The 27,122-nt window shown below is 36.7% G+C and overlaps 1 protein-coding gene across 3 annotated transcripts in view; it reads right to left on the bottom strand.

Moving 5' to 3' along the window:
• Nucleotides 1-27,122, bottom strand: part of PDSS2 (decaprenyl diphosphate synthase subunit 2) — a 242,489-nt gene that overhangs the window by 73,526 nt on the left and 141,841 nt on the right. For all 3 annotated transcript variants that reach the window (XM_076003083.1, XM_012753148.3, XM_012753145.3), the window contains one exon: nucleotides 5,850-5,924. In XM_076003083.1, the coding sequence (XP_075859198.1) occupies nucleotides 5,850-5,924 (75 nt within the window). The remainder of the gene's footprint in view (nucleotides 1-5,849; nucleotides 5,925-27,122) is intronic.

The raw sequence follows: 27,122 nt of genomic DNA, 5'->3' as shown, positions 1-27,122 counted from the left end.
CAGGCTGCATTATGATATAGTGAGATTTATTCCAGGAATGCAAGACTACCTTAACATTTGAAAATCAATCAATTAATTCAACATAGTAATAGACTACAAAAGAAGAAACTAAAAGAGAAAAAAACTGAAAAAGAAAAATATGATAATCTCAATAGCTGCAGAAAAAAACCTGTGAAAATCCAACATTAATTCCTGATAAAATCTCTTAGGAAATAAAGAATATAAAGGAATTTTCTTTTTTTTTTTGAGACAGAGTCTCGCTTTGTTGCCCAGGCTAGAGTGAGTGCCGTGGCGTCAGCCTAGCTCACAGCAACCTCAAACTCCTGGGCTCGAGCGATCCTTCTGTCTCAGCCTCCCAAGTAGCTGGGACTACAGGCATGTGCCACCATGCCCGGCTAATTATTTTTTTTATATATATATCAGTTGGCCAATTAGTTTCTTTCTAGTAAAGACTAATCTAGTAAAGACTCTACTAATTTATAGTAGAGACGGGGTCTCGCTCTTGCTCAGGCTGGTTTTGAACTCCTGACCTTGAGCAATCCGCCCGCCTCGGCCTCCCAGAGAGCTAGGATTACAGGCGTGAGCCGCCACCGCCCCGGCCTAGGAATTTCTTTATGAATCAAGAGGCTCAATAACACCAAAAATCCCCAAACTAAAAACCTATAGCTAACATCATATTAATGGTGACATACTGAGTATTTTCCTCCTAGCATCAGGAACAAGGCAAGATGTCTATTCTTACCACTCCAACATTGTATTAGAGGGTGTAACTGTCAGGTTTGGGATTTGATTTTACCCTGTTTATTAATATAAGCTAATAAGTTAGTTGTTACTGTCTTGTAGATGCTAGCATTTAAGACATGAGGCTCCTGGATCAAAGACAAAGGACTTTATTATTCACGGTGCAGCAAGAAGTATGTGCACTGGCTCATGGTACTCAGGATACAGTCAAATTCACAGCTATGACTTTTTCTTTTTTAACAGTGAAAAGATACAAACCAAAACCACCACAGGGGAAAAGTCCCTTACAATCAAGTCAGGAGAAAATCAGGTGCAAGTGTCCAAGAATTCTCTGTAAGTAGTGTCACACAGAACATGCAAAATCCTTTAATCAGTTGCGATAACATGTATGAAATGTTGTCTACCAGGGAAATTCACTGGACACTTAGAGCTCTGCGTAGCATGTACCAAAATGCCAGACTCTCAGAAGGAAAGCAGGTGTTCTGTATAAACCATATTGTTTGCACAAACAGTTTAGGAACTGTGAGCTATTCTTATCTGTTCAAGAGTAGTGGGAACACTCCTAAAATATGACTTCTCAGATGCCAGCCAAGGGTCAGTCTTATAAGCAGGCTTTACTAAGGATAGTAATCCTTTTCTGCACAGGAATATATTGAATATATTCTTATTTTTTTATTTAAAAAACTAATTTTCAAGATATTTTTTGGCAAATAGTATGAAATGGAGCAGTTATAAACACTAAAATGTTATCCTAATATTGTTTAAATTAGTAAAAAACAGAAACAAAGTATATGAAAATTGTGGAACGGTTCAGTAAATTAGAGAACAGTAGTGTGAAGAAATATAAAATAGTAATTAAAATTATACTTTTGAAAACTTTTAATGACAGAAATGATTATGCTGGGAAATCAATATGTAAAATGTTATATACAATAACTCAAAACAGAGACATACAGAATAAAATCTAAAAAAAGAAATTTTAAAGGATAATCATGATTTATTTTGGGGGATGGTTATTATAAAACAATTTTTCTTTTCCTCTTGACCCTTTTCTGTGTTTTCAATTTTTATTTAATAAACATGTATTTACTTTTCTAATCAGAAAATAAGTTATCATAATAAGATAATTATGCTTGAAAGATTTTAATTATATAGGTCTGTGGATCCAAAGTAAAAAAATATAAAATATTTAGTGGGTACAGTGAGTAACATGAGCACAATGTATAAAACAGAGCTTAATTCAGGAACTCTTAGAATGGCAAATGACCATTAAAATGCAATATTTTTCTAATTAACATTTTGCTTTCTTCAATTAGCTAACATTAAAAAAACAGAGGGAGGGGAAATACTTTCTTATAAACACTAAAGAAAACACAATGGCTAATTTTGACTACAAGGAAGAAAATGGTTTATAAACTAGCAAATGCAAAAATAAAAATATTTTTCAATGGATAGAACAAAGGATGAATTTCCTGTTACTTTGTATGTATACATGATTATAATTTGCCTACAGTTCATAAGTATTAGCATTAATAAGTCACATAAATTTTCATAGCTTTAAGGAGAATTAGGTAATTAATCTATAAACTTTTTGAGAAAGTGATTTCTTCCATATTCAGTTCCAATTCCCCTCCATTTGCTTTAATACCTCTGCCCTATCACATATATGCTACTTCACAGAAAGGTATTTTCCTACTACCCGGACTTTCCATCACTGCATTAAGTCACCATATATAAAGACTGCTATTGTATCCTCTTATCCCTAGAGAGATGAAATGGTTTGCAGCTTCTTTTAAATCACAAAGCAATTTTTTGTGTGTACTGAACTGGCCCAAGGCTACAGAGATTGTGCAACAGAGACCCACAGAGGCAGCCTCACCCCCCACACGACCTCCACTTGTGGCTGCTTCCCAGTCATGCCAGAACATGAAAACCTTGCAGGCGCTCCATGTGGGGGCAGCTGCTCTCTGCATCTGAAGGGATTCTCGAGCTAAGTTTGAAAAACTAAATTCTGAAAAGCCATTGCAGTGGCAAAACACTCAGAAAAAAAAAGCCAAAATTTTTCTGGTTAGGAAGGGAAATGTGGTTAACCTAAATTGGATCTGGGGCGCAAATGGAGACAAGAAGCACTCCCACTGTTGTGGTTCAACCATGCATTTTTATTTCCATTATTAAAGAAGAATAGTTTTTTAAATAGTCTATCATCACAAATTTAACTGCTTAAAAACAGCTATGTTTGGGGAGGTAGTGAGGAAAGAGGACAGATGAACAAAGCATTGCCATAGATTCTCTTCATTAGAGTTTATTAACTAATGAAAGCCAACAATTGGTGCTTGCTAAGTACTATCGATAGTCCTTCAAAGACTTCAATGTTTCCATTTTTTCTCTTTCCCAGGAAGAAACATTAAAAATATTAGAAAAAGCATGGGATTTGGAGTAAAAAACAACCGTTCAGATGACACTGTCAAACATGCATTAAAGGCCGGGCGCGGTGGCTCACGTCTGTAATCCTAGCACTCTGAGAGGCCCAGGAGGGTGGATCACTCAAGATCAAGAGTTCAAAACCAGCCAGAGCAAGACCTCGTCTCTACTAAAAATAGAAAGAAACTAATTGACCAACTAAAAATATATATACAAACAATTAGCTGGGCATGGTGGCACATGCCTGTAGTCACAGCTACTCAGGAGGCTGAGGCAGTAGGATCACTGGAGCCTAGGAGATTGAGGTTGCTGTGAGCTAGGCTGATGCCACAGCACTCACTCTAGCCTGAGCAACAAAGTGAGACTTTGTCTCAAAAAAAACCCCCAAAAAACATGTATTAAAAAACAATTTTCAGGCCAGGTGCGGTGGCTCATTCCTGTAATCCTAGCACTCTGGGAGGCCAAGGTGGGCGGATGGCTAGAGGTCAGGAGTTTGAAACCAGCCTGAGCAAGAGCAAGACCCCGTCTCTACTATAAATAGAAAGAAATTAATTGGCTAACTAATATATATAGAAAAAATTAGCCGGGCATGGTGGCGCATGCCTGTAGTCCTAGCTACTCAGGAGGCTGAGGCAGGAGGATTGCTTGAGCCCAGGAGTTGTCTGAGGTTGCTGTGAGCTAGGCTGACGCCATGGCACTCACTCTAGCCTGGGCAACAAAGAGAGACTGTCTCAAAAACAAAACAAAACAAAAACACAAAAAATCCCAATTTCCAGACACTAGGCTATCCTGCCATTTATCATCTCTGAATTTTAGGCTTTTCCTCTATAAAATGGGAATACTAACAAATATCACCCTTTTCATAGGTGATTATGTACAAAGAAAATATAAGCAAACTGTAAAGTGCTATGTAAGCGTTTATTATGGTTGTTGCTGTTAGGTCTGCCTGACATTGAGAAAGTCCTTAATAAATGGTCACAAAATTAATAATGAATTAATCTAATTATAGTAGACAAATGGTAAGAGTAGATAAATTAAGAACCTTGAAACCAATAATAACACTTTCACATAAAAATTAACAAATATTTAACTATAAAATATTAATATCTTATATGCAACTAAGTTGAACACTCTGGAACACAGTAGAGTAAGGGTTAAGAGCCAGGGCTCTTGAGTTCAAAGTCCAGGTAACAGGCCGGCGCTGGAGCCTAGGAGATTGAGGTTGCTGTGAGCTAGGCTGACACCACGGCACTCACTCTAGCCTGGGCAACAAAGTGAGACTCTGTCTCAAAAAAAAAAAAAAAAAAAGTCCAGGTAACAAGTTTTGTGACTTTGGGAAAATTACTTAATCTTTTCTAAAACTCAGTTTTCACATCTGTAAAATGGGGATAGTAGTAGTACCTATCTCTCAGGATTTCTGTGAAGATTAAATGAAGAAATATAGGCAAATCACTTACTATAGTGTTATTTACTTAGCTATCATCACCTTCATCAAACTATATATACAAGGTGACTTTTTATGAGTGGACCTAGACCAGAAGTCACCCATTTTACAATCTGATATTCACCTTCAGCCATAGTAGTGAACCACACATGTTCATTGCTATTTGAAAAATCCCACAAAAAGTGTCCACTGTGGTCATATATCCTGTTATGTCCCCGCATACCAATATGCTGCTTAGGTGAGGTTAGACATGCCTCCACAGAAGTGTGGTTCCCTGAACCAAATGTTAGCAGATGTCCAAGGTATAATTCTTCATTTTTTACTAACTGCTCTCTGAACCATGCCGAGTCCCTAGGTTATACTTTCAGATTTTAAATTTCTTATCTAAGTTGCTCATGACCTATGATTCACTTCTAGTAAAATTTGTCTTTCTTTTTTTCAAATGAAAATGTCAAAAATCTTAAGATGTGCACACATGCATACTTTTTCTAATCTGCAGTGAGTGAAATCTTGCTAAAGAAGTTAGAATAATGAAACACTAAGATAGGAGTCCCTTATAATAGTATCTACCATGTTAAATGATGGTGGTGGTCAATGAAGCAATTACTTCACATCTAATATCCTACTGAAATTAAATAACTGCATTTTAAGGAAATAAAACCTAACCTTTCTTGAGATGTCCTGCTAAATGAGTCAAAAAACCTTAATTCTAGACCTATAAAATTAATCAAAATAATCCAACTGTGCAATCATCCTACTTCTCATCATAGAGAATCTAATAATGCAGTACATTTTGGATCTTGGATATAAAACACTTTCCTCCCCCACCCCCTAAACAGACATCTTCTTGGGATCATGGTCCACTCTTCTGGGACATGGAAGGCCCCTTCCTCCGGGGAAAGGGTGGGCCCAGCTGTCTCGGCACGAGCTGCTCCTTCAGCCTGCCTTGCCTGCCTGTGACAGCACTACTTGCTAGCCAGAAGCATCCGGCGTCTGCTGGGCTGCTGCAGATTGAACAGACTGTGAATCCAGCCAGAGGATAAGAGGTTGTTTTAATTGGCTAAATCTGCTATGTACTAAGCGTATGGCTACGAATTTGTAGCCAAAACACTACTCTAAAAAAAAAAAAAAAAATGTCATGTACAATTTAAACACAAAACAAGAATGACATTTCCGTTCGATTCTAGTGTTGCCCGCAAGGGTTTTTAACCTAACATTTTATAATGACTCTGAAATCCTTTACCTTTGCTGAAGTAGAATTTTCATGGTATGCTCCTTGTACCAAGTCCATAAGAGCACTTGCTAGAAGTTCCACAACCTAAAAAAGCAAGAAGAAAAATTAAAAGAAAGAATTTGAAAATGTATCCCCATTTTTGCCTCAGAATGCTTCACAAGGCTTAGCAGCAAAGCAGGATTTGTGCTAGCTAGAAAAAATGGGGCTATGTGCAAAGATCCTGGCAAATGGCACTGCCCACCTGGATATTAAAGCTGTGATCCCATTTTTTCAGTCATAATTCAAGCCAAAAAAAAAAAAATCTTATAAGCATAGCATTTAACTTTCATATATATGAAAATCCAGTATTAGCCATTTTGAACATAAGCTTAAATTTCAGATAACTAATGTAATCTTAACTCAATTTATTTTCTGCATGTTTATTTCTGTCAGGTGGATACTTTTTCAGTATTCCCATTCTGGGAGCCATTACAATGCTAATTTTCATGCATAATATAGAAAGAAAAGCAAAAGCAAGAGAATGGTTAACCTTTCAAATGTGTTCATTCTGTTGTACTTAAAATGCACTGTGGATATACTTGCTGTAGGGCCCCTGGGTCAAATATAGCATAAACATTGAAAATTTTTACCGAACTGCAATACTGAAAATAATATTCATAAAACATGTATTATTTTCAAGGCTTAGACTATTTTTTAAAAAAAATCAAGCAAAATCAAGAGCTTTGAAGTTGTTATAGAATGTAAAACAAGCAGAAAATAGTAAATGGTCTCTTTGGAACTATTGTACAATTTAGAGTCGTTTGCATAAAGCATCTTAATTCAAGAAGATAAAATAGTGGTGTTTATGATAATGTTTAATGTAGCCATTTCAAATAAGAATTCCTCAAGGCAGCCCCATCTGCCTCTTACAAGTCTTAATATCTTGTATATTTAACTTCCTATGTTATGCAGCCCTGTATCAGATTTCCAATCTTTCCTTCCTAAAATTTAGCTGAGTTCTGATTGAATTAAAGGATTTTGTTTCAGCTTTTATCATTCTTGTAATTGAAGACATTATTAAGCCAAAGGATACCGACTCAAACAACAAGATACTACAATCTCAGGTACCCTAGATTTAATAAACATTTTCTTAGAGGCAAATTACATTAATTTGTAGAAAGACTTGCTTTGAAATTTTAACACATGAGCATTTATCTCCACATTTATACTGCATAACACACACAGGGCCACTGATACGGAAATTTTGCTGATTAAAGGCATATTTTTTCTAGCTCTGTAGATGGGTTAATTTGTAAGATCTATACAAAGTCTTTTTCTTTTTTCTTTTTTTAAATCACATTGTCCTTTAGGTAACCAAATACTTAAGAAATATTGTAGCAACATGAGCTGCAGAGGAACTGGAAGGACAATGATCCTACAGTGTTACCAGATGTGTTGAGTTATTTAAGTGGGGAAGAGAGAAAAATGAATGGATTTTTTTCCCCTAAAGGTATCAGATAAGCTCTATTCCCAAATCCAGAAGGATTGAGTATCACCAATAGGTCTATGAAAGACTGTAACTAAATGCACAGCATCAGATTGGATTACAGTTTATACAAGCAACATCCCAAGATCCCCCTGATGGCTGGACACATAATACAGATCAATCACTCACTAAGAAATGTTATGGTTTTGAAACAGTTTGAGCTCTGAGGCCAGCACTGGTAATGTGAAGAGGGATTTACAAAGAAAAAGTCTGACACTAAATGTCAAAATGATGGCAGGAATAGTGGATCTGGCTCTGGATAACCAGAGTGTTCCTTTACATCCCTGAAATTCCAGACCAGGCAGAAGCAACAAAAACATTTTGTTCTCGGACTCTTTTTCTCTTAATGCAATTAGCAGATATAGGCAGTATATCTGCTATACACAATCTGTACTTACAAGTTCCTAATTTGGCCTGTACTTACAAATGGCTCTACTTACTTGAATGGAATACACTTCCACAGCCAATAACAACCATTAAAAAATCTTTGGGGCCTGCTGCGGTGGCTCATGCCCGTAATCCTAGCACTCTGGGAGGCAGAGGCAGGTAGATTGCCTGAGCTCAGGAGTTTGAGACCAGCCTGAGCAAGAGTAAGACCCCCCACTCTACTAAAAATACAGAAAAATAGCCAGGTGTGGTGGTGCACACCTGTAGTTCCAATTACTTGGGAGGCTGAAGCAGGAGGATCTCTTGAGCCCAGGAGTTTGAGGTTGCAGTGAGCCATGATGATGCCACTGCGTTCTACCCAGAGAGACAGAGAGAGACCATGTCTCAAAAAAAAAAAAAAAAAAAAAGAAAAAGAAAAAAGAAAAAAAATAAAGAAAAGAAAAAAAAGCTTTGGACTTAAGAGTTAACAGGTCAAGGAAGAGAAGAGTTTATGAAAAGCAGGAATAGCCTAAAGGGGTTGAATGTGTCCCAGGTGAGGGTGACTTGCCTAGTGTACCTCTTTCCATTGTCTGAAATGTTTCTTTTTAAAATTATACCAAATAAAGATGTGTTTAAATATCATCCTTCTTTAAACTTGCAAATATTTTTAGAAAGACCACATGGCTACTCCACTAGCCATTCATAATTTAGTAAGCTCATTTTTAATGATCTGATTTCCTTTATTATTATTATTATTACTTGGCTTATTATCTCAGACATTCACCTGTTTAGATACCTGCTGTACTTAACTGTAAGAAAGTATTTGCTTAATACCACTTTTCCCCCTCAGATTCTTGGGGAATGATTTGTTCAAGCAATTCAAAGTGCTAGCAAGAATAATGGCAGCCAGAGGAGAATCCAGAGGCTAACATACCAAGTATTAGACTTGGTGGTCTAGACAAGAGCAACTATGAGAAAGATTCAAGGGCTTTTGTTCCTCAGTGTGAAATGACAAAACACTTTCCATAATACTAGAAAAAGAAGATAGGCTAAAAAAGCCTCAATGTTAGCCACCCCTGGAAGTCCAACAGATTGGAGAACTGAAAGGAAACAGACAAGAACACTAGGAGCCAGAGAATCTAGATTCGATTTCAAGGTCTACTAATAATATTTGTTGACAGACTTGGGGCAAATCATTAATTTTTCTGAGTTTTGGCTGGCTTTCTTTCTTTCTTTCTTTCTTTCTTTCTTTCTTTCTTTCTTTCTTTCTTTCTTTCTTTCTTTCTTTCTTTCTTTCTTTTTCTTTCTCTCTCTCTCTTTCTCTCTCTCTCTTTCTCTCTGTCTCTCTATGTCCCTCCCTCCCTCCCTCCCTCCCTCCCTCCCTCCCTCCCTCCCTCCCTCCCTCCCTCCTTCCTTCCTTCCTTCCTTCCTTCCTTCCTTCCTTCCTTCCTTCCTTCCTTCCTTCCTTCCTTCCTTCCTTTTTCTTGAGACAGTCTAGCTCTTTCACCAGGGCTAGAGTGCAGTGCATCCTTATAGTTCATAGCAACCTGGGCTCAAGCAATTCTCCTGCCTCAGTCTCCTGAGTAACTGGGACTTCAGGCATGCACCACCATGCCTGGCTAATTTTTTCTATTTTTAGTAGAGATGGGGTCTCACTCTTGCTCAGGCTGGTCTCAAACTCCTGAACTCAAGCAATCCTCCTTCCTCGGCCTCCCAGAGTGCTAGGAGTACAGGCATGAGCCACCGCACCTGGCCTTGCGCTTTGTTTTTCTTCAACTATAAAATGGGGGGAGTTGCAAAAGATGACTCCTTAAGGTCTCTTCCAGCTCTACAACTCTGAGCTTTTAAAAAAATGCAAATCTTAGTATTTATAATTAGGCATATAAACTTAGAAATTGCTTGATCATAATCTTTGATGGAAAATCTTTGCTCATATTATTCATTTTTATCTGTTGTCTTCACATGAACCTTTCCCGCTATCTGAATTCTACTGATTACTTTCTTTGCGAAACTTTTGTACCCAATCCCTTTGCTTCTAATACCTAGAATTAACATGAAACAACTTTCATTTTTTAAACCATTATGACTATAGCCCACTACACCAGCTGGCAAAGAAGTCTTAGTTGGGTCAATTAATTAAAGGTGATTTTGCTGAGTTCTGGGTTTTGTTTGTCTGTTTTAGAGATAGGGTCTTGCTCTGCTGCCCAGGCTGGAGTGCAGTGGCTTGATCATAGCTCAATGAAGGCTCCAACTCTGGGATGGGTTCAAACAATCCTCTCACCTCAGCCTCCCAAGTAGCTGGGACTATAGGCATGCATCACAGTGCCGGACTTGGTACAAGTTTTGGGTAGACAAAGGGCATAGTATGGAAACCAAGATAACAGTGTTTTTGTTTGTTTGTTTGTTTTTTGAGACAGAATCTCACGCTGTTGCCCAGGCTAGAGTGCTGTGGTGCTAGCCTACCTCACAGCAACCTCAAACTTCTGGGCTCAAGGGATCCTTCTGCCTCAGCCTCCCGAGTAGCTGGGACTACAGACACATGCCACCATGCCCGGCTAATTTTTTCTATATACTTTTAGTTGACCAATTAATTTCTTTCTATTTTTAGTAGAGATGGGGTCTCGCTCTTGCTCAGGCTGGTCTCAAACTCCTGAGCTCATGATCCGCCCACCTTGGCCTCCCAGAGTGCTAGGATTACAGGTTTGAGCCACCGCACCCGGCCCATACAGTGTTTTTTTCTTTAATGTGTGACCAAATATTTTGGATGAAAGTAGGTTTTAGTTCAACAACAGAACACATGCAAAGGTTATTTTAACCAAAATCAGAGATCTCTGAAATATTGACTTGCTGCATCCTGAAGCATTGTTTCAGATGCTAAAACGGTCACCATCAACATTAAATAGTTTCCCTTAGCCATCTGGAAAGCAATTAAATGAGAGATATGTTTCTTCATTTCTGGCAATTCTGAGAATGGCAGCATTGCTTACCTACACATGCAAATGCAAAAATACTCTTCAATTTGGGTCATACATTTAAATCTGATTGTACAGCAAATCATACACTTTTCTCAAATCTTCTGAGTAACACCTTCAATTCCAGTGAACCAGAAGTGGCAACCATTCACATTGTCAGTGTAATGAGCTGGCTTCTCATGCCACCTCCCTTGTTTTTGGAGGAGCACAGGAAAGTAAATGAACAGTGTGCACCCAATTGCTATTCTCAAGAAAACTGTTGATTTCTCCTACTTCAATCACCATGCTCTCATCAAAGATAAGGAATAGATTATACCAAGTGCATCTGAACCTTAGCACAATTACAGATATGATATAACTGACCTTTTGCAATGAATTTCTTAAATGGTTAATTTACAAGACAAATTTCAGCAATCTCAGGGGAATATATAATTGCTTCATTCTTTATCTTTTGGCAAGGGTAACTACAATTCAATGATTTTTTAAAAACTGAAAATCTATGATGAATACTCTTGTAAAGGGTGTTGTGATGATTATGCCCTGAGCTATAATAAATTCTCATCATAAAAAATAGACATTGAGAGGAGTAGGTGGTGGCAAGATAAAAACACCAACCCCCAAAATCCTCACATTGCTATACAAAGATGTCCGTAACATATTCTTAAGGAAAAAAAGCTGGTTACAAAACAGAAGTGGCATTATAGGAATTTTAAAAACAAAAATGAGGTCAATCTATGTTTATATATTCAGAGGGAAAAGTCTGAAAGGAGAGATAAAATATTCATAATAATAATAATGTATAAGTGATAGATTCTGGGTAATTTTGAATTTAAAAAATTTTCTCCAACCTTTCGAAATTGCTTAAATTTATAATTGCTAAATTTACAATTGGTTAAATATACAATATATTACATTTTCTCCTTCTTTCTTTTTTTCTGAAACAGAGTCTCACTCTGTTGCCTGGGCTAGAGTGCCGTGGTGTCAGCCTAGCTCACAGCAACCTCCAACTCCCAGGCTCAAGCAATTCTTCTACTTCAGCCTCCCGAGTAGCTGGAACTACAGGCATGCGCCACCATGCCCAGCTAATTTTTTCTATGTTTTTTAGTTGTCCAGCTTATTTCTTTCTATTTTTTTAGTAGAGACGGGGTCTCACTCTTGCTCAGGCTGGTCTCGAACTCCTGAGGTCAAATGATCCTCCCACCTCAGCCTCCCAGAGTGCTAGGAGTACAGGCATGAGCCATGAGCCACCATGTCTATCCTTTCTCCCTCTTTTAACTGTATGGCTTTTATAATAATAATAATAATAATAATAAAAACCCTAAAAACACCAAAGGGCAATCAATACAGATTTTTTTCTTTGTTATCTACCATCAATTGGAATTTAGAAATATTTGAGCCTTTGAACAATTACTCTGTATATGAAATTAAGTAGTGTCTTGCAAATGGTATTAAACTTTTGTGTAATTGAACAATCAAAACAAAATACAAAAAAACAAACACAAAACAATAAACCTATTTCCTTGAGGAGGGGTGAGGGTAAGCATACCTTGTTTTCAGTCACAAAGAAGCTAAGCTATGTCCACAAATTGATTTATGGAATATATCAGTCAATAGTCTCTGGACTAGCAAAAATAAGACCAGTAAGTGGAGTTAAGCATTCCGTATAGATAAGTTGCGCCTTTCTCAATAAATGTGATTCAGGAGTATTGTCAGTTCGCATTTGACAGATGGAATAGACTCAACAGAGTTGTAGATGTTTAGTATACCAGACAACTGTAGTTTAAGCAAAGGAGTATCTATCCTATATTAAAAGCAAAATGCAACTAAATCTTTAGGTGAAATGGTAACTATAAACTAATGTGGCTCAATTAAAACTCAAATCAGCATAATTGAGCTGATGTAATAAGGTAGTAAAGGTGTATTTTAATTCACTTTTAAAAGGTTGCTGCACAAATCCATTTGCTTGGTATATAAAAACTGTCAAGGCCATTATACATTTATAATATTCTTTCAGAAATTTGTCCTTGAAAGGTTATTTTAATGATGATTTTTACTACAGCGTGGAATGACAAAACAACATCTATCACTCTATTTAGGAGGCAAATGAACACGGAGTGCTTCAGCCTTTACTACTCTTAACAGCTGCTAGCAAAGGAAACTGTGCACACATACATCTGCAATACTGATGGCATTAATTACACACAAATTTATTGCACTCCTTCCTTTACCCCAAATAGCAATGCATGAAGTAGTAGCAAAGGTAAAACTCCCTTGAGGAAGAATAAATTTTCATATACATCTTGGGAGGAACAAAAGATGGAGTTAGCCTAAACAGGTTTTTTCAAAGAGCTTTGGGATTTGAAGGGATATTGTCAAGATTTCTTTTTAGGCAACAAAAAGTATTATTGGTGAAAATATCTCACAGAAAAATACTTCTATAGAGAAAAGATGCTGAATAGGCTACTAACAGTAACCAGAGCAGTTAGCATCACTCTTTAGTTCCTCTTCATATAAATCAAGCACAGAGAGAGCATTTGAGAGGCTCATGTGACGATGGAAAGATTTACATTACCAAGGTTAGATACACAGGGACTAAAGAGTGGCACCTTCCTATAGAGACCGATAATAACATCTAACATTTGTAAAGCACATTATCATTTCCGAGCTGGGTTTAAGCAAACCATCTCATTCCAGGTGGATTCAGTCCCCAGTGCTCAGCCAGCGCTTCCAGGCTGGCAGCCTCAGCGGAGAAGCGACCTCTGAAGAACACAGGGCGCAGAAGCAGTGGCCAAATGAAGGGTGAATATACTCACCCACCACCTGGGCACACACTACCCAGATGAGCTCTATTCTGCATGCTGATTAATATAAATGAGTGGCTTTGATAAAGCCATCACTGAAAGAACAGCTCTCTCCACTTCTTCCCAGCCATTTTCTAGACAAAGACCAGGTTTAATGAAGACAATGATGAAAGGTCTGTTGAAATAAACACACCACTAACAGGAGTTCTGGAGGATGCTTCTAACTCGGCTTTTTGAAAGGAGCTTTTTCAATGCTGCCAAATGTGTAAGGCCTTGCTTATTTGTGGGAGGGATGGCAATCTGTTCTACTGAGCTGGAAGTTCTTTCTGGCTAAGGGGGTAGAGCACAGAAATGGCACTACCAATAGGACAGGTGCAGCAAAAACTAAGCAAATTGATAATCTTAATTTTTAATTTAGAACAGCTGATACATTGGTTTCTAAACTAACTACTGGTAACATTTGTCAAAGAGGTTTCAGGAAAATTCACTGAACCAAACAAACGTATAAAATTACAACTGATACAACTTGAAAGAAATAGGTCACAAGTTCAGGAAAATGGCTTGAATATTCTGTGTGGAGATTTCATTTTACATTGGTTAGTGCATTCATTCCATAAATGTTTTCTGATAGCCTACTATGTGCCTGGCACTGTGCTAAGGAAAGTAATTTCTTGATTATTTTATCTTTCTTGATATGTCATGGCATTTTCAGGGTCTGGTTACACAGTGCAAATTTAGACTCTTTCCTACAACACTTATAAGGCCACAGTTATACCTATAAAGTACTACCAAAAAAGGTCTAAATCATAATTCCTTTATTCAATTAATATATATAAAGATGTTTGTGGTTCAAATACCACCAAGGAGCCATGTCTAAACAAGTTGTAATAAAAAAGTTCATTACATTTTACATTTTTTGCAGTGAATTTTAATTATACTTGTCTTCTTAAAGGATACATTCATTGTCCAGATAAATAACCTTGTAAAGATAAAGGTGGCTGGGCATGGTGGGTCACGCCAGTAATCCTAGCACTTTGAGAGGCTGAGGCAGGAGGATTGCTTGAGTTTAGGAGTTTGAGACCAGCCTGAGCAAGAGTGAGACCCTGTCTCTACAAAAAATAGAAAAATTAGCTGGGCCTGGTGGTGCCTACGTGTAGTCCCAGCTACTCAAGAGGCTGAGTGAGGCAGGAGGACCCTTGAGCCCAGGATCTTGAGGTTGTAGTGAGCTATGATGATGAAGGTGAGTTCACTAATTTAGGGTATTGCTTTAGATTGCTGAAATATGTATGTAAATCTTCAGATCTCTAATGTTCATACAAGATTTTGGATTTTCTATTAGATTTCTGATTTTATTAACATTTTTTCCTTGATTATTTTGTCTTTCTTCATATGTCATGCCATTTTCAGGATTTGATTATATAATCAATGCAAATTTAGGCTCTTTCCTACAATACTCTGAATTTAAAATATTGGAACTGGCAAGGATCTAGGAGATGGACATGATGCTGCCTTTACATATTTTAGAAAACTTATTGTTTTTGCTTGTAAGTTGCTTCTTTAAAATGTTTCATGAAGCCCCTATTGATGTTTGTATTAAAATATTTATTCCAATATTTAGAAACGAATACTTAAGATATTATAAACTCCAGGATTGATAACTGCAAAATTGCTGACAAAAATGTATCATGGTTCTTTGTGGGTTTGTTAGTTTTCTACTTTAGTTAGGCATGAGGAATTTAGAGCCAGATTGCTTGGATTTAGACAGCAGCTATACCACTTACTAGCAGTGTAACCTTGGGGAAATTACCCTTTCCCTGTGCTCCAGGAGACATTAAATGAGTTAATACAGTTAAAGCACTTAAATTAGTGCCTATCATACAGTAAGCACTCAAAAATATAAGGTGTTATTATTTAAAAAATATTTGGTAGGCCGGGCGCGGTGGCTCACGCCTGTAATCGTAGCACTCTGGGAGGCTGAGGCGGGTGGATTGCTCGAGGTTGGGAGTTCGAAACCATCCTGAGCGAGACCCCGTCTCTACTAAAAATAGAAAGAAATTAATTGACCAACTAAAAATATATATACAAAAAATTAGCCGGGTATGGTGGTGCATGCCTGTAGTCCCAGCTACTCGGAAGCCTGAGGCAGGAGGATCGCTTGAGCCCAGGAGTTTGAAGTTGCTGTGAGCTAGGCTGACGCCATGGCACTCACTCTAGCCAGGGCAACAAAAGTGAGACTCTGTCTCAAAAAAAAAAAAAAAATATTTGGTAGTAATTTTAATAAAGGTTAAATTTTCTACAATATAAAGTTTCTCATTCCAATGATAAAAAGTGGGTAGTAAGATATTAGATAAATAATCTGAAGAAAAGATGAATGAATGATCTGACCTTGGAAGAGGTAAAATGAAGAGTTCAATGATAAATGGCTAATTGGAAAAAAAGAAAGAAAAAGAAAAAACACCAAGACTAGGAACTAGGTTCATAGACTTCTACTTTATGGTTCTTTCGACTTCTCTTTGTAGCTTTACAAATCATCTCTAGGAGTATAAAACAGATAAGTTTTATACTCCTAGATAAGTGCTATATAGTGCAACACATCATGAAAATATACAGAGTGTAGCTAATAAAACCTATTAGTAATGAAATAGTTAATCTGATATTCTAAATAGGGAAACTATTTTTTAAAACCAAAGACTAGACATACAATGTAGTTTTGGTTTTTCCTGATTTCTGGCTGATTTACTTTGCACTGTGAAAACGGCCCCAGAACAGAGACAATTAAGCCATACGAATGACAACAAACAACTTGATGGATTTTCCAAAATGCTTAAAAAGAAACTTCCTTGGCACAGCCATACTTTCCAACAAACCCACTTTAATGTTTTCACAGTTTACAATATCAGAAATGACCTCAGGGTCAGGCATTTGTCAGTTAATGACCTGTTGGGCTAATGGCCTTCAGCTTTGCCTTGGGCACACAAGTCCTCTCCTAGGTCATTAGCTGCCAGAAAAGGGCTCTCCCCAATCACTATTGCTAAATAAATAAAAACTGCTCCTGGGCTAAGGCTCTACAAGCCAACTTTGGCTCAGAGTAAATTTTTTCGTTGAGTATTTATAACTCTGAGAATTTAATAAAATGGTGAAAATGCTAAAACCAAAATTATGTCGACACAACTGAGCTATATGGGGCTATTGATGAAAAGTATTCACATGGAGATTTCTGGATATTCTTAAATTTTCTTTTGCTTATGGTGTTCAAATTCAGTTGACTGCTACACCATGGTTGGCCATGGGAGATAGAAATGTATTGGTTATAGCAATCTTATAATACATTTAGCAACCTCAATTTTTGTAAATCCCATTTTCTACTTTCCAGAAGCCAATTTAATTAAATCAGTTCTCCCCACCCCATTTTCACTGACATAAGCTGCTGTTTCTCCAAAGCCAGAGGGAGGAAAAAAAAATCTATTTTCAAGGTTGGGTTATTCTGTATTCTTCTTTTGCCTTTCTGATGTTCTTACCCAAGGAACTTCCTGAGTTAGGAGTTTACAAAGTTACTGGGTGGATGAACAGCTGATTCCTTCCTCTGTATCCTCAGCTGCCCGACCTAACATTGCTTCTCCACCCAGCCTTTCTTCGTTCCAGCAGGCTTAGGAACGCTGCCCTTTTCTTTTACTGCTCACAACTCAGTTAATTTAGCCTCAGGTAATCTCCAAAGGCATACACATCCTCTTCAACCTTTATCTTCAGGTTTTCATTCTTTCTCTTTATTACCTACTATTTCGGGGGGAAAAAATGCCACCCACTTTTTTGTCTTCTTGCTTCTTCTAAGAGAAAACATAAACCAAGAATCTTTACTTGGAGTTGAAAAACATCAGAGTAAAGCTTGCTATATTTTTGTGTTAAAAAAAGGTAAAATTATATAATTATAAATGAAATAGTCATTAAAAAGAACCAGTGCCTCTACCCTCATCCTCTTATTAAACCAAATTTCCCTTTAACTGTCAACATTTAAAGATAATTTAACAAATATTTCTTTTTCTTTTTTCTTTTTTTTTTTTTTGAGACAGAGTCTCACTGTGTTGCCCAGGCTAGAATGAGTGCCGTGGCATCAGCCTAGCTCACAGCAACCTCAGACTCCTGGGCTCAAGCAATCCTTCTGCCTCAGCCTCCCAAGTAGCTGGGACTACAGGCATGTGCCACCATGCCCAGCTAATTTTTTCTATGTATATGTTAGTTGGCCAATTAATTTCTTTCTATTTATAGTAGAGATGGGGGTCTCACTCTTGCTCAGGCTGGTTTCCAACTCCTGACCTCAAGCAATCCACCCGCCTCGGCCTCCCAGAGTGTTAGGATTACAGGTTTGAGTCACCTCGCCCAGCCATAACAAATATTTCTTATTCTGTTTGTTTTCCTATTTTGTTTAATTGCAGGTATTGTAGAACACAATTTTTTTTTTTAAATGGATGCCTTTGAATGCCAGGCATGTGGAAAATGTGTAAGCTTCTCTTGCTCTTTGTCCTTGTCATCAGGTTTCTGATTTGACAGACACTCAGAGAAATACCAATTTTGAAATTGGTATTTGACAGACAGAGAAATATCTGATGGCATTTGACCTTCCTATGCCAAAGAGATACTACATTCCATTGTTTTGTGGCATCAAAATGGACAAAGTTCAAGGTTTTAATTAGATAATAAATTTAAAAGGATATAATATGTGTCTTCTTATTTCTAGTATACTTCGCACACACTTATCATTTAGCACTCACTTTATATATTTTTTTCTTTTTTTTTATTTCGGCATATTATGGGGGTACAAATTTTAAGGTTTCAATAAATGCCCTTCCCCCCCTTCCCCCACAAATCTGAGTTTCCAGCATGACCATCCCCCAGATGGTGCACATCTCACTCATTATGTATGTATATATCTGCCCCCTCCCCCCTGCCCAATACCCTATTACTGTAGTACCTATGTGTCCACTTAGGTTAGCACTCACTTTAAAGATCAAGGAAGAAGGCTCAGAAAATGAATGTAGTCTCTGTCTAATATGTGACTATATTAGCAAATGATAAGAAAAAAACTAGATGGCTGGGCACGGTGGCTCACACCTGTAATCCTAGCACTCTGGGAGGCCGAGGCGGGTGGATTGCTTGAGGTCAGGAGTTCGAAACCAGACTGAGCAAGAGTGAGACCCCCGTCTCTACTATAAAAAAAAAGAAATTAATTGGCCAACTAATATATACAGAAAAAATTAGCCGGGCATGGTGGCGCATGCCTGAAGTCCCAGCTATTTGGGAGGCTGAGGCAGGAGGATTGCTGGAGCCCAGGAGTTTGAGGTTGCTGTGAGCTAGGCTGACGCCACAGCACACTTTGTTGCCTGGGCAACAAAGTGAGACTATGTCTCAAAAAAGAAAAAAAAAAAAGAAAAAACTAGAGAAAATAGTTTGTTTTGGGATCGTTAAATAATTTAATCTTGGCAGTTTGACTTCTCTATTTAATTGATACGGAGATGGTGTCCTTTATTGTTACAATATAGAACACCCCACTTAAGCACCTTCTGCATCCATCTACTCCAGTCATGAAAATCTACACTTGAGTGGGTTACATGTGTGAAAACTATTAATCTTGGGTATCAAACCAAAGAGGATAAAAAATATTAATTCAATAATATCCACAAGTAAAATAGTGCTGACAAAACTATAAACACAAAGTCATAATAATGCCTATTTTAAATGTATAGGATAGGGAAAAGCTTAAAGTTCACATGATGTAGCATGTTTTTAGGTTTCACTTTCAACACGAATTTGAAAGTAAATTAATATAACTGATAAGACAAACATCAAATAAACAATAGCAGCCTCTTTATTAAAATATATATACAGTGTAAAAGGAGATTTATATGCATAAATTGAGCATATTTACACAAACAAAATTCTTCCTTGTAAACAACATATTTATGCCTTTAGGAAAACAAAGTTAGCATAAGGAAATACATCAGCTATGTAAGGCGTACATCTGTGACACTGGTTATTTGGAAATATAAATCACTAATGCTTAATAGAATAGCCCCCAGAAGTGAAATTGTGACAATGTTCTTGGGTGTTTAGACAAGACTCAGACTGATTGACAGTGTCTCAACTGATGTACATCAATAGGTCTATTAAATGAAAATGACTGCAAAGATTAAAAAAAAAAAAGGGTATTCAATTCTTTACATACTAGGCTTATCACTATACATGTAAAATAAAAGACTTTAAAAAAAAGATGACAAGTAGTAATCCACACAGTCTTATTTGCACTGTGGTTTAATCTTAGACTACAAATCCAGTCTAAATCAATGCAGGGATCGGAGAAAACCTGTAATGGCCAGCTAGATTTCTAAATTATAGGGCTTTTCCATTTCATGATTTTCCCCCCAATTAGTTAGCATGTCTCATTGAAGGCTTGATGCTCAAACACTAAAATTTTAGATTTTGGCATGACCACATCATTACATCATTCAGTGGTATTCTACATGAACACAATACAGAGCAATTTATCTCAATGGAGTCAGAGGGTTTAATGTTTAATCCAGATCTTTATAAAGTACTAACATAAAAAGTTGCCCTTATGTTTCATAATTGAAAATAAATGAAAACTCAAGCATTAACTTTTAAACTCACTCTTGAATTCAAAATCTTGTTAATTTGCATTTATGTCACTATAGCTATAATAGTAAGACAATTATCAGAGGATTAATATACCAATTCCTATACTTTGAGATATTTAAAAATGTAAGTGTTACTTAAGACAATTACCTTGAAGACCCCTAATATCTTCAGGGAAACGCCAAAGAGAAAATAATTGACTCTGCTAATTTTACCTTTGGCAATTATAAAATAGCTCTGAATTTCATCTGACTGCAAAACTCTTTATTTAATGGTCTGTCCCAGGAGAAGTAAGAGATAAACACATCATATAGAAATTCAGACAAGAATTCAGTAGTACAAGAAACTGGGAAATTGGTAGAATGAATAAGTCATAAAAAATTAAAGTTGCTACAAATATGCCAACTTTAATTACTAAGTTAAATATACATCCTCAAAGAAAAAGCAGGCTGTCACTGTGAAAAAACAGTGACATTATAAACAGAAATTCTGTATTAAGTTCTGCCTGCTCCCTCATTGCTGTGGTGTCTATTTATATTACTATTGCTGACAATTTTTCTTTCCCATAAAAGAAAACTAAAACATCGTAAAATAGAATCTAATTTTACTAAGACATTAACCATATGTAGAAATAAGAAAACTTAATACTTCCCCAAAGAAATATTTATTACCACCTCCTCCTTCCAAAAAACCCCTCTAATGGTTAGTATTATATTTAATCAACTTAAGCTTCTAAAAGAGTCATTTAATAAAATAAGTCATCATCTGAGATATAACTTCACTTTCCTTAAACTATTCTGATGAAAATACTGCCAAGTATTTAAATGAAACAAACTAGTTCTGAATATGAGGGATTTGTTTTGTCAAAGAGAATTCTTGACTTTGAAGTACTTTAGTAATCACTCGCAAACTCCTCAGTTTAAAATACTGTTTGCCTGACTTGGAAATCATTTATTATGACTAAAGGAGGGCTACTAAAAGCTTAGATTTGGAAAAGATCAATCATGGATCCCTGGACATGGTACTCAAGATATTTCATAGAAAGGGAGCTGGAGAGGCATCTTTTGAAATTGACCTTACAGAGACCTCAATGACTCTTTGAAGACAAAGGTGCACAAGATCCATGTTTTGGATGAACAGGAGAGTTACAAAGAATAAAGACTTTAATTCCCATACAACTACCACATTTAGAGAAAAAAAAAATCATGGCCTAAAAAAGAAAAAATTCCTCACCAAAGAAAGGCTGATAAAATGCAAATCTAAAGGTGTTAACCTGTGCAGAGACCATGAAGGTATGGGGCTCACTGAAGGAAAAGGAAATGCCTGACCATTCTTATTTCAAGAGAAGCTTCTGGCCAAATTGTTGCTTGGATATGCTAAGTTTTTTTTTTTTTTTCTTCTTGTAAATCAAGTAGTGCTACTGAAATCCAGTGCCTAATGGAGCAGATGGTGGAGGTCTTAGACTCTGGAACATTTATAGGGATGCTTCTGAATGCAAAACACCATGAGTGGATTTCACAGGCTGTGAATCTGATTTCATCTTGATGGGAGTAAAGCCTCCATTTTCACTCTACTTGAACCGCATTGAAAGAAAGAATGTGTGACTGACACAAGCTAGTTAAGAAAAAGGAACATATTAAATATTATTTCCATAAAGGGAAGTTGCTTAAACAAGTGATTATTGTATCATTATAGCATGATTATGTCTGTACATAATACCCCCATCTTAATGTTATGTAAAATTTCATCAGAATAGCCCAAAGTAAGTTATATAAAATTAATGACTAGAGAAAATAAACAGACATTTGTCTAAAGGCAATGAGTCTTAGTTTTCTAAGGTAGGGACCACACTGAGGCAAATTACTGAAATGTGGATCTAAGAGTACTATTAAGAAATAGGTCCAGAATCTCCTCTTCACTTGAATTCACCACACCTGGGGTAGTATGCGGGCCTAATCCACGAGTGGCTGGTGTGTGTGGCCTGAGCTGGACATGTGCAGCTCAAGGCACCCAGAGACTATACCAGATCTGCACTTTCTGAAGCCTCTTCCTTCTCCAAGCAAGGCCTAAATTTCATCACAGATCACTACAGGTATGGTGAAGAAGAAAAGATGGACTATACTGCCAATGAGGCCGAGGGACAAAGGACCATTCACCTTCTGTTAACATGTGAATTCCAGTGATGAAGAGAATTTAGTGAGACCCATCCAAATACCCTATATGCATAGAGAAGGGATAAATTAGACATGAATAAAAGTAGGAATACTGAAATGATAATAAACCTCTGGAGGTAGATTTGAGATTCTTATTATTCTGCTTCATATAGCCAACTCATTTCTTACATTAGCTTTTTTTTTTCCCCCTACATATTAAAGATGCCATACTACTTTCTCCCTTAAAATCAGCAGGTCTATCTCATGAAAATATGTGTTAGCCAAAAATGGAAAAACATGATGGGAAGGTAAGGGAAGAATGCTACTTGTCTTGCAGTATCTATTTTCTGTATCTTCCTGATTTTTGGCTGGATACATGGCTACCCAACAAAAAAAGATTACATTTCTAGCCTCCCTTACAGATAAGTGTGGCCATATCGTTAAATTCTTGTCAATAGGATGTAAACAGAAGGATCTCATATAATTTCTAAGAAATGTCCTTCAAGTGTGAGTACTTTCAAATTTATCATCCAAACTGGGTCACTTAAGAGTAAAAAGAAGTGCTAAAACAACTAAACTTTTAGACTTTTTGAAACATGCATTTATTAGCAATTGATTTTATTATATCGGTGGACTCGACTAGTTCTATTCAAAAACTACTTTCAAAAATAAAACTTCAAAAGAAATAATAACATATATCTATATACATTAAGATAAAAAAGAACTTCATAGGACAAACTAGGATGGACAAAATAAAAAAATATAAAAAGAACTTCATATTGACTATCTGAATATTAAAAAATAACAAGTAGAATAATTATTCTTGATGCATATTGACACACTTTAATCCCTTTCTTAGCCATATCTGTCTCTAATTTTGTGCCACTGGCATTTTTTTGAAGAATGTGTTTTTCAAAATATGGTATTTTAAAATAAAATTGCCAGCAATATAAATTCACAGTTGCATTTTATGGTTAATTAATTTGAAATTGGTGGTACCTTCAATTATTTCTTCTTGGTAGACCATAATAGCATTTTAAATTGAGAAAATGCTCTTTTTACAGGTTCTGAGTTAGCTGGTAGGCTCAGAACAAATTTGCTAAATAGAGGACATAATTCTAATTTTTAGATTATTGAACAGTATAAAAATATTCCAGCCCAAATATTTTCATAGGAACTGTCTTTTTGCCTCCATCAGATTATCTTTATTTAACAAATATTTTTTTTTTTTTTTTTGGAGACAGAGTCTCGCTTTGTTGCCCAGGCTAGAGTGAGTGCCGTGGCGTCAGCCTAGCTCACAGCAACCTCAAACTCCTGGGCTCAAGTGATCCTTCTGCCTCAGCCTCCCGGGTAGCTGGGACTACAGGCATGCGCCACCATGCCCGGCTAATTTTTTTATATATATATCAGTTGGCCAATTAATTTCTTTCTATTTATAGTAGAGACGGGGTCTCGCTCTTGCTCAGGCTGGTTTTGAACTCCTGACCTTGAGCAATCCGCCCGCCTCGGCCTCCCAAGAGCTAGGATTACAGGCGTGAGCCACAGCGCCCGGCCTTATTTAACAAATATTTTTGTAACACCAAACTTGTCAAATAGTCTCTATAATTCTTTTGAAGGTTTTACCAAATTTAGATGCTACAAAATCTACGCCTTCTCAATCTTCTTTCATTTGTGTGTGTGTATAATTTATTTAAAGTAGGAGCACCACTAAAAGATTCTCCTACAAGATGAGACATTTTTTAAATTTTTTTTTATTTCAGCATATTATGGGGGTACAAATGTTAAGGTAATGTATATTGCCCATACCCCCCTCCCCCCTCGAGTCAGAGCTTCAAGCATGACCATCCCCCAAACGTTGCACATCACACTCATTATGCTTGTATATACCATCCCCTCCTTCCCCCCCACCTGCCCGACACCCGATAAATGTTATTCCTATATATCCACTTAGGAGTTGATCCGTTAATACCAGTTTGCTGGTGAGTACATGTGGTGCTTGTTTTTCCATTCTTGAGATACTTCACTAAGTAGAATGGGTTCCAGCTCTATCCAGGAATATACAAGAGGTGCTATATCACCATTGTTTCTTAAAGCTGAATAGCACTCCATGGTATACATATACCACATTTTATTAATCCACTTATGTATTGATGGGCACTTGGGTTGTTTCCACAACTTTGCAATTGTGAATTGTGCTGCTATAAACATTCGAGTGCAGGTGTCTTTTTTATAAAGTGACTTTTGATCTTTTGGGTAGATGCCCAGTAGTAGAATTGTTGGGTCAAATGGTAGATCTACTTATATCACTTTAAGGTATCTCCATATTGGTTTTTTTTTTTTTTTTTGAGACAGAGTCTCACTCTATTGCCGGGGCTGGAGTGCCGTGGCATCAGCCTAGCTCACAGCAACCTCAAACTCCTGGGCTCAAGTAATCCTTCTGTCTTAGCCTCTCGAGTAGCTAGGACTATAGGCATGCGCCACCATGCCCGGCTAATTTTTTCTATATATATTAGTTGGCCAATTAATTTCTTTCTATTTATAGTAGAGACGGGTGTCTCGCTCTTGCTCAGGCTGGTTTCGAACTCCTGACCTTGGGTAATCCTCCCACCTTGGCCTCCCAGAGTGCTAGGATTATAGGCGTGAGCCACGGTGCCCGGCCCATAGGTTTCTTAATGTAGCAAAAACATTATTTTTATCATGACAATGTGCTTCATCAAAATTTGTACTTGTATTGTTGCTATAAACTAGTAATTTTATCTTCAATGTTGAACTTTCAAACTGAATTTCTAATCTCACTCACAAAGGCTTTACCTTTGATAGAATATACTTCCAAAAGCTTCATATTGATACCATGAATGAATAGAAAGAAAAAAACCCAACCCATTTTTAGAATTAACTTAAATGATTTAATTATTTGAAGCCCCAGAAGACACTGAACTAAACTTGGAAGTATTTAACTGTTTGCAAAGTTCTTCTGCCAATGGAGCCAACAAGCATGAGAACTATTTCTTCCCCTTTCTTATGTGCACATAAAAACTTGTAGCTGAAAATTAGTGAAATTAACTTAGAAAAATAGTTATTTATCTAAATAAAAGTTGTGTTTCAGAGTGGTATGTATATATACCTTCTGCAGCTGCACAAAGCAGATTTGACTTTTCTCGTTTTCATGTGGTCAATGATACCACATTGGCCTCCATATGGGTTAGTGAATGTCAACAAACATTTTGTGCAAGTTATACACATTCCTAATTAACTTTATTGAAAAGCAAAAATCCAGTAACTTTTAAAAAATGAAATACTTTCAGTGTTTTGAGCTTATTGTTACCAGAAAGGTTTATTGCAAAAACAAAGTGTTGCCAAACAATAAAGTAGTCACAGATTTACATCACAGAAGCAAGGATGCTCAGTCTACTCTCCACTTGCTCTATAGCAGAACTGATCAGCCTCGATTGCTCATGTATATTTTACAGACACCCAACCTATAACTTGCTGTTTCCTACTGAACTTATCAACTGGTACCTGGTGGCTTTGTGACTTTCCTAGCATATACATAAGGCATGGCACAACAGGATGATATACCAGGTAGCTAGCTGGGGCAGCAGTGTCAAATATTTCTCCCACCACCTGATAGAGGAAGGAGTTAAGACATTTGTGTCTGAATGCACTTTGTTGTATCAGCAGTTGCCCTGCATTCTGTCCTTGATTGGGAGGTGTTTGTTACACGAAAGGGTTGGGAAAAGAGACGAGTTACTGTTGGTTGTCTTTTGGATTTAATAACACCTTAAAATTAGAACTCTCTCCACTGTGCAGCAGTCTCAGAATACTATTAGACTACACTGGACAAAAACAAAGGCAGAGGCCGAAAACACAAAGTAGAGATCTACCAAATTTATCCTGGCTTATTCTAATGTAATTATCATTAAAAAATGAAAAAAATCAGGATGGGATTCCAGGATAGTTGATTTACACTGAGATTGTCCTTAGCGGACCAGGATGCATACTCATCTGACTGTCAAGGACATCTGCCCTTTTTGCCCTTTCTCCTCCTATGGACTGGAGTGAGGAAATGATGGCAACTGTCTTGAACCACAGAATGGTAAGATAAGGATGGCAGAATAGTAAGATAGAAGGAGCCTGGGCTCCTGACATTGAGGAATCACTACAACTCTTTACTGAACTACTCCTGGATGTTTTTACATGAGAGAAAAAATAAACTTCCTATCTTGTTTAGGCCACTGTTATTTCACAGTCAAATCAAATCCTGATATACAAGGAATACCTCTACAAACTTTCCAGAAAGTAGCTTGGCAATAGTATCAATAATACTAAAAATGTTTAAACCCTTGAATCACTTTTAGGTAGTTATTTTAAAGCAATATTCTGGAATAAATAGGGAAAATTGATGTGCAAAGATCTATTATTGAAGATCTATTTATGATAGTAAAATATAAATAACCTAAATGTCCAATGAGGATTTTGTTAAGTTATATTTAAATGACTGAATATCATGCAGTCATTTAGAAGTTTATGAAAAATGTTGGTAACATGGGAAACTACTCACATTATAAATATGAAGCGGAAAAAATAGGCAGGATAAAAAAACCTTATATACAGCAAGTTCTCACCTATTTTACAGAAAATAAAATCCAAATATATAAAGGTAAGGATGAACAAAAAATACTATAGGGAAATACATCAAAATATTAACTAATAGTGATTATCTCTGGACAGTGGGATGATAGGTAGTATTTATTTATATCTTCTTTATTTTGAAGATTTAACCCTATCTTAAAATTAACAAATAATTTCATCTATAATCA

This window comes from Microcebus murinus, chromosome 5 (assembly GCF_040939455.1).
Source record: "Microcebus murinus isolate Inina chromosome 5, M.murinus_Inina_mat1.0, whole genome shotgun sequence".
NCBI lineage: Eukaryota > Metazoa > Chordata > Mammalia > Primates > Cheirogaleidae > Microcebus > Microcebus murinus.
Note: the sequence above shows the minus strand (reverse complement) of the source record. Positions and strands in the feature narration are given on the sequence as shown.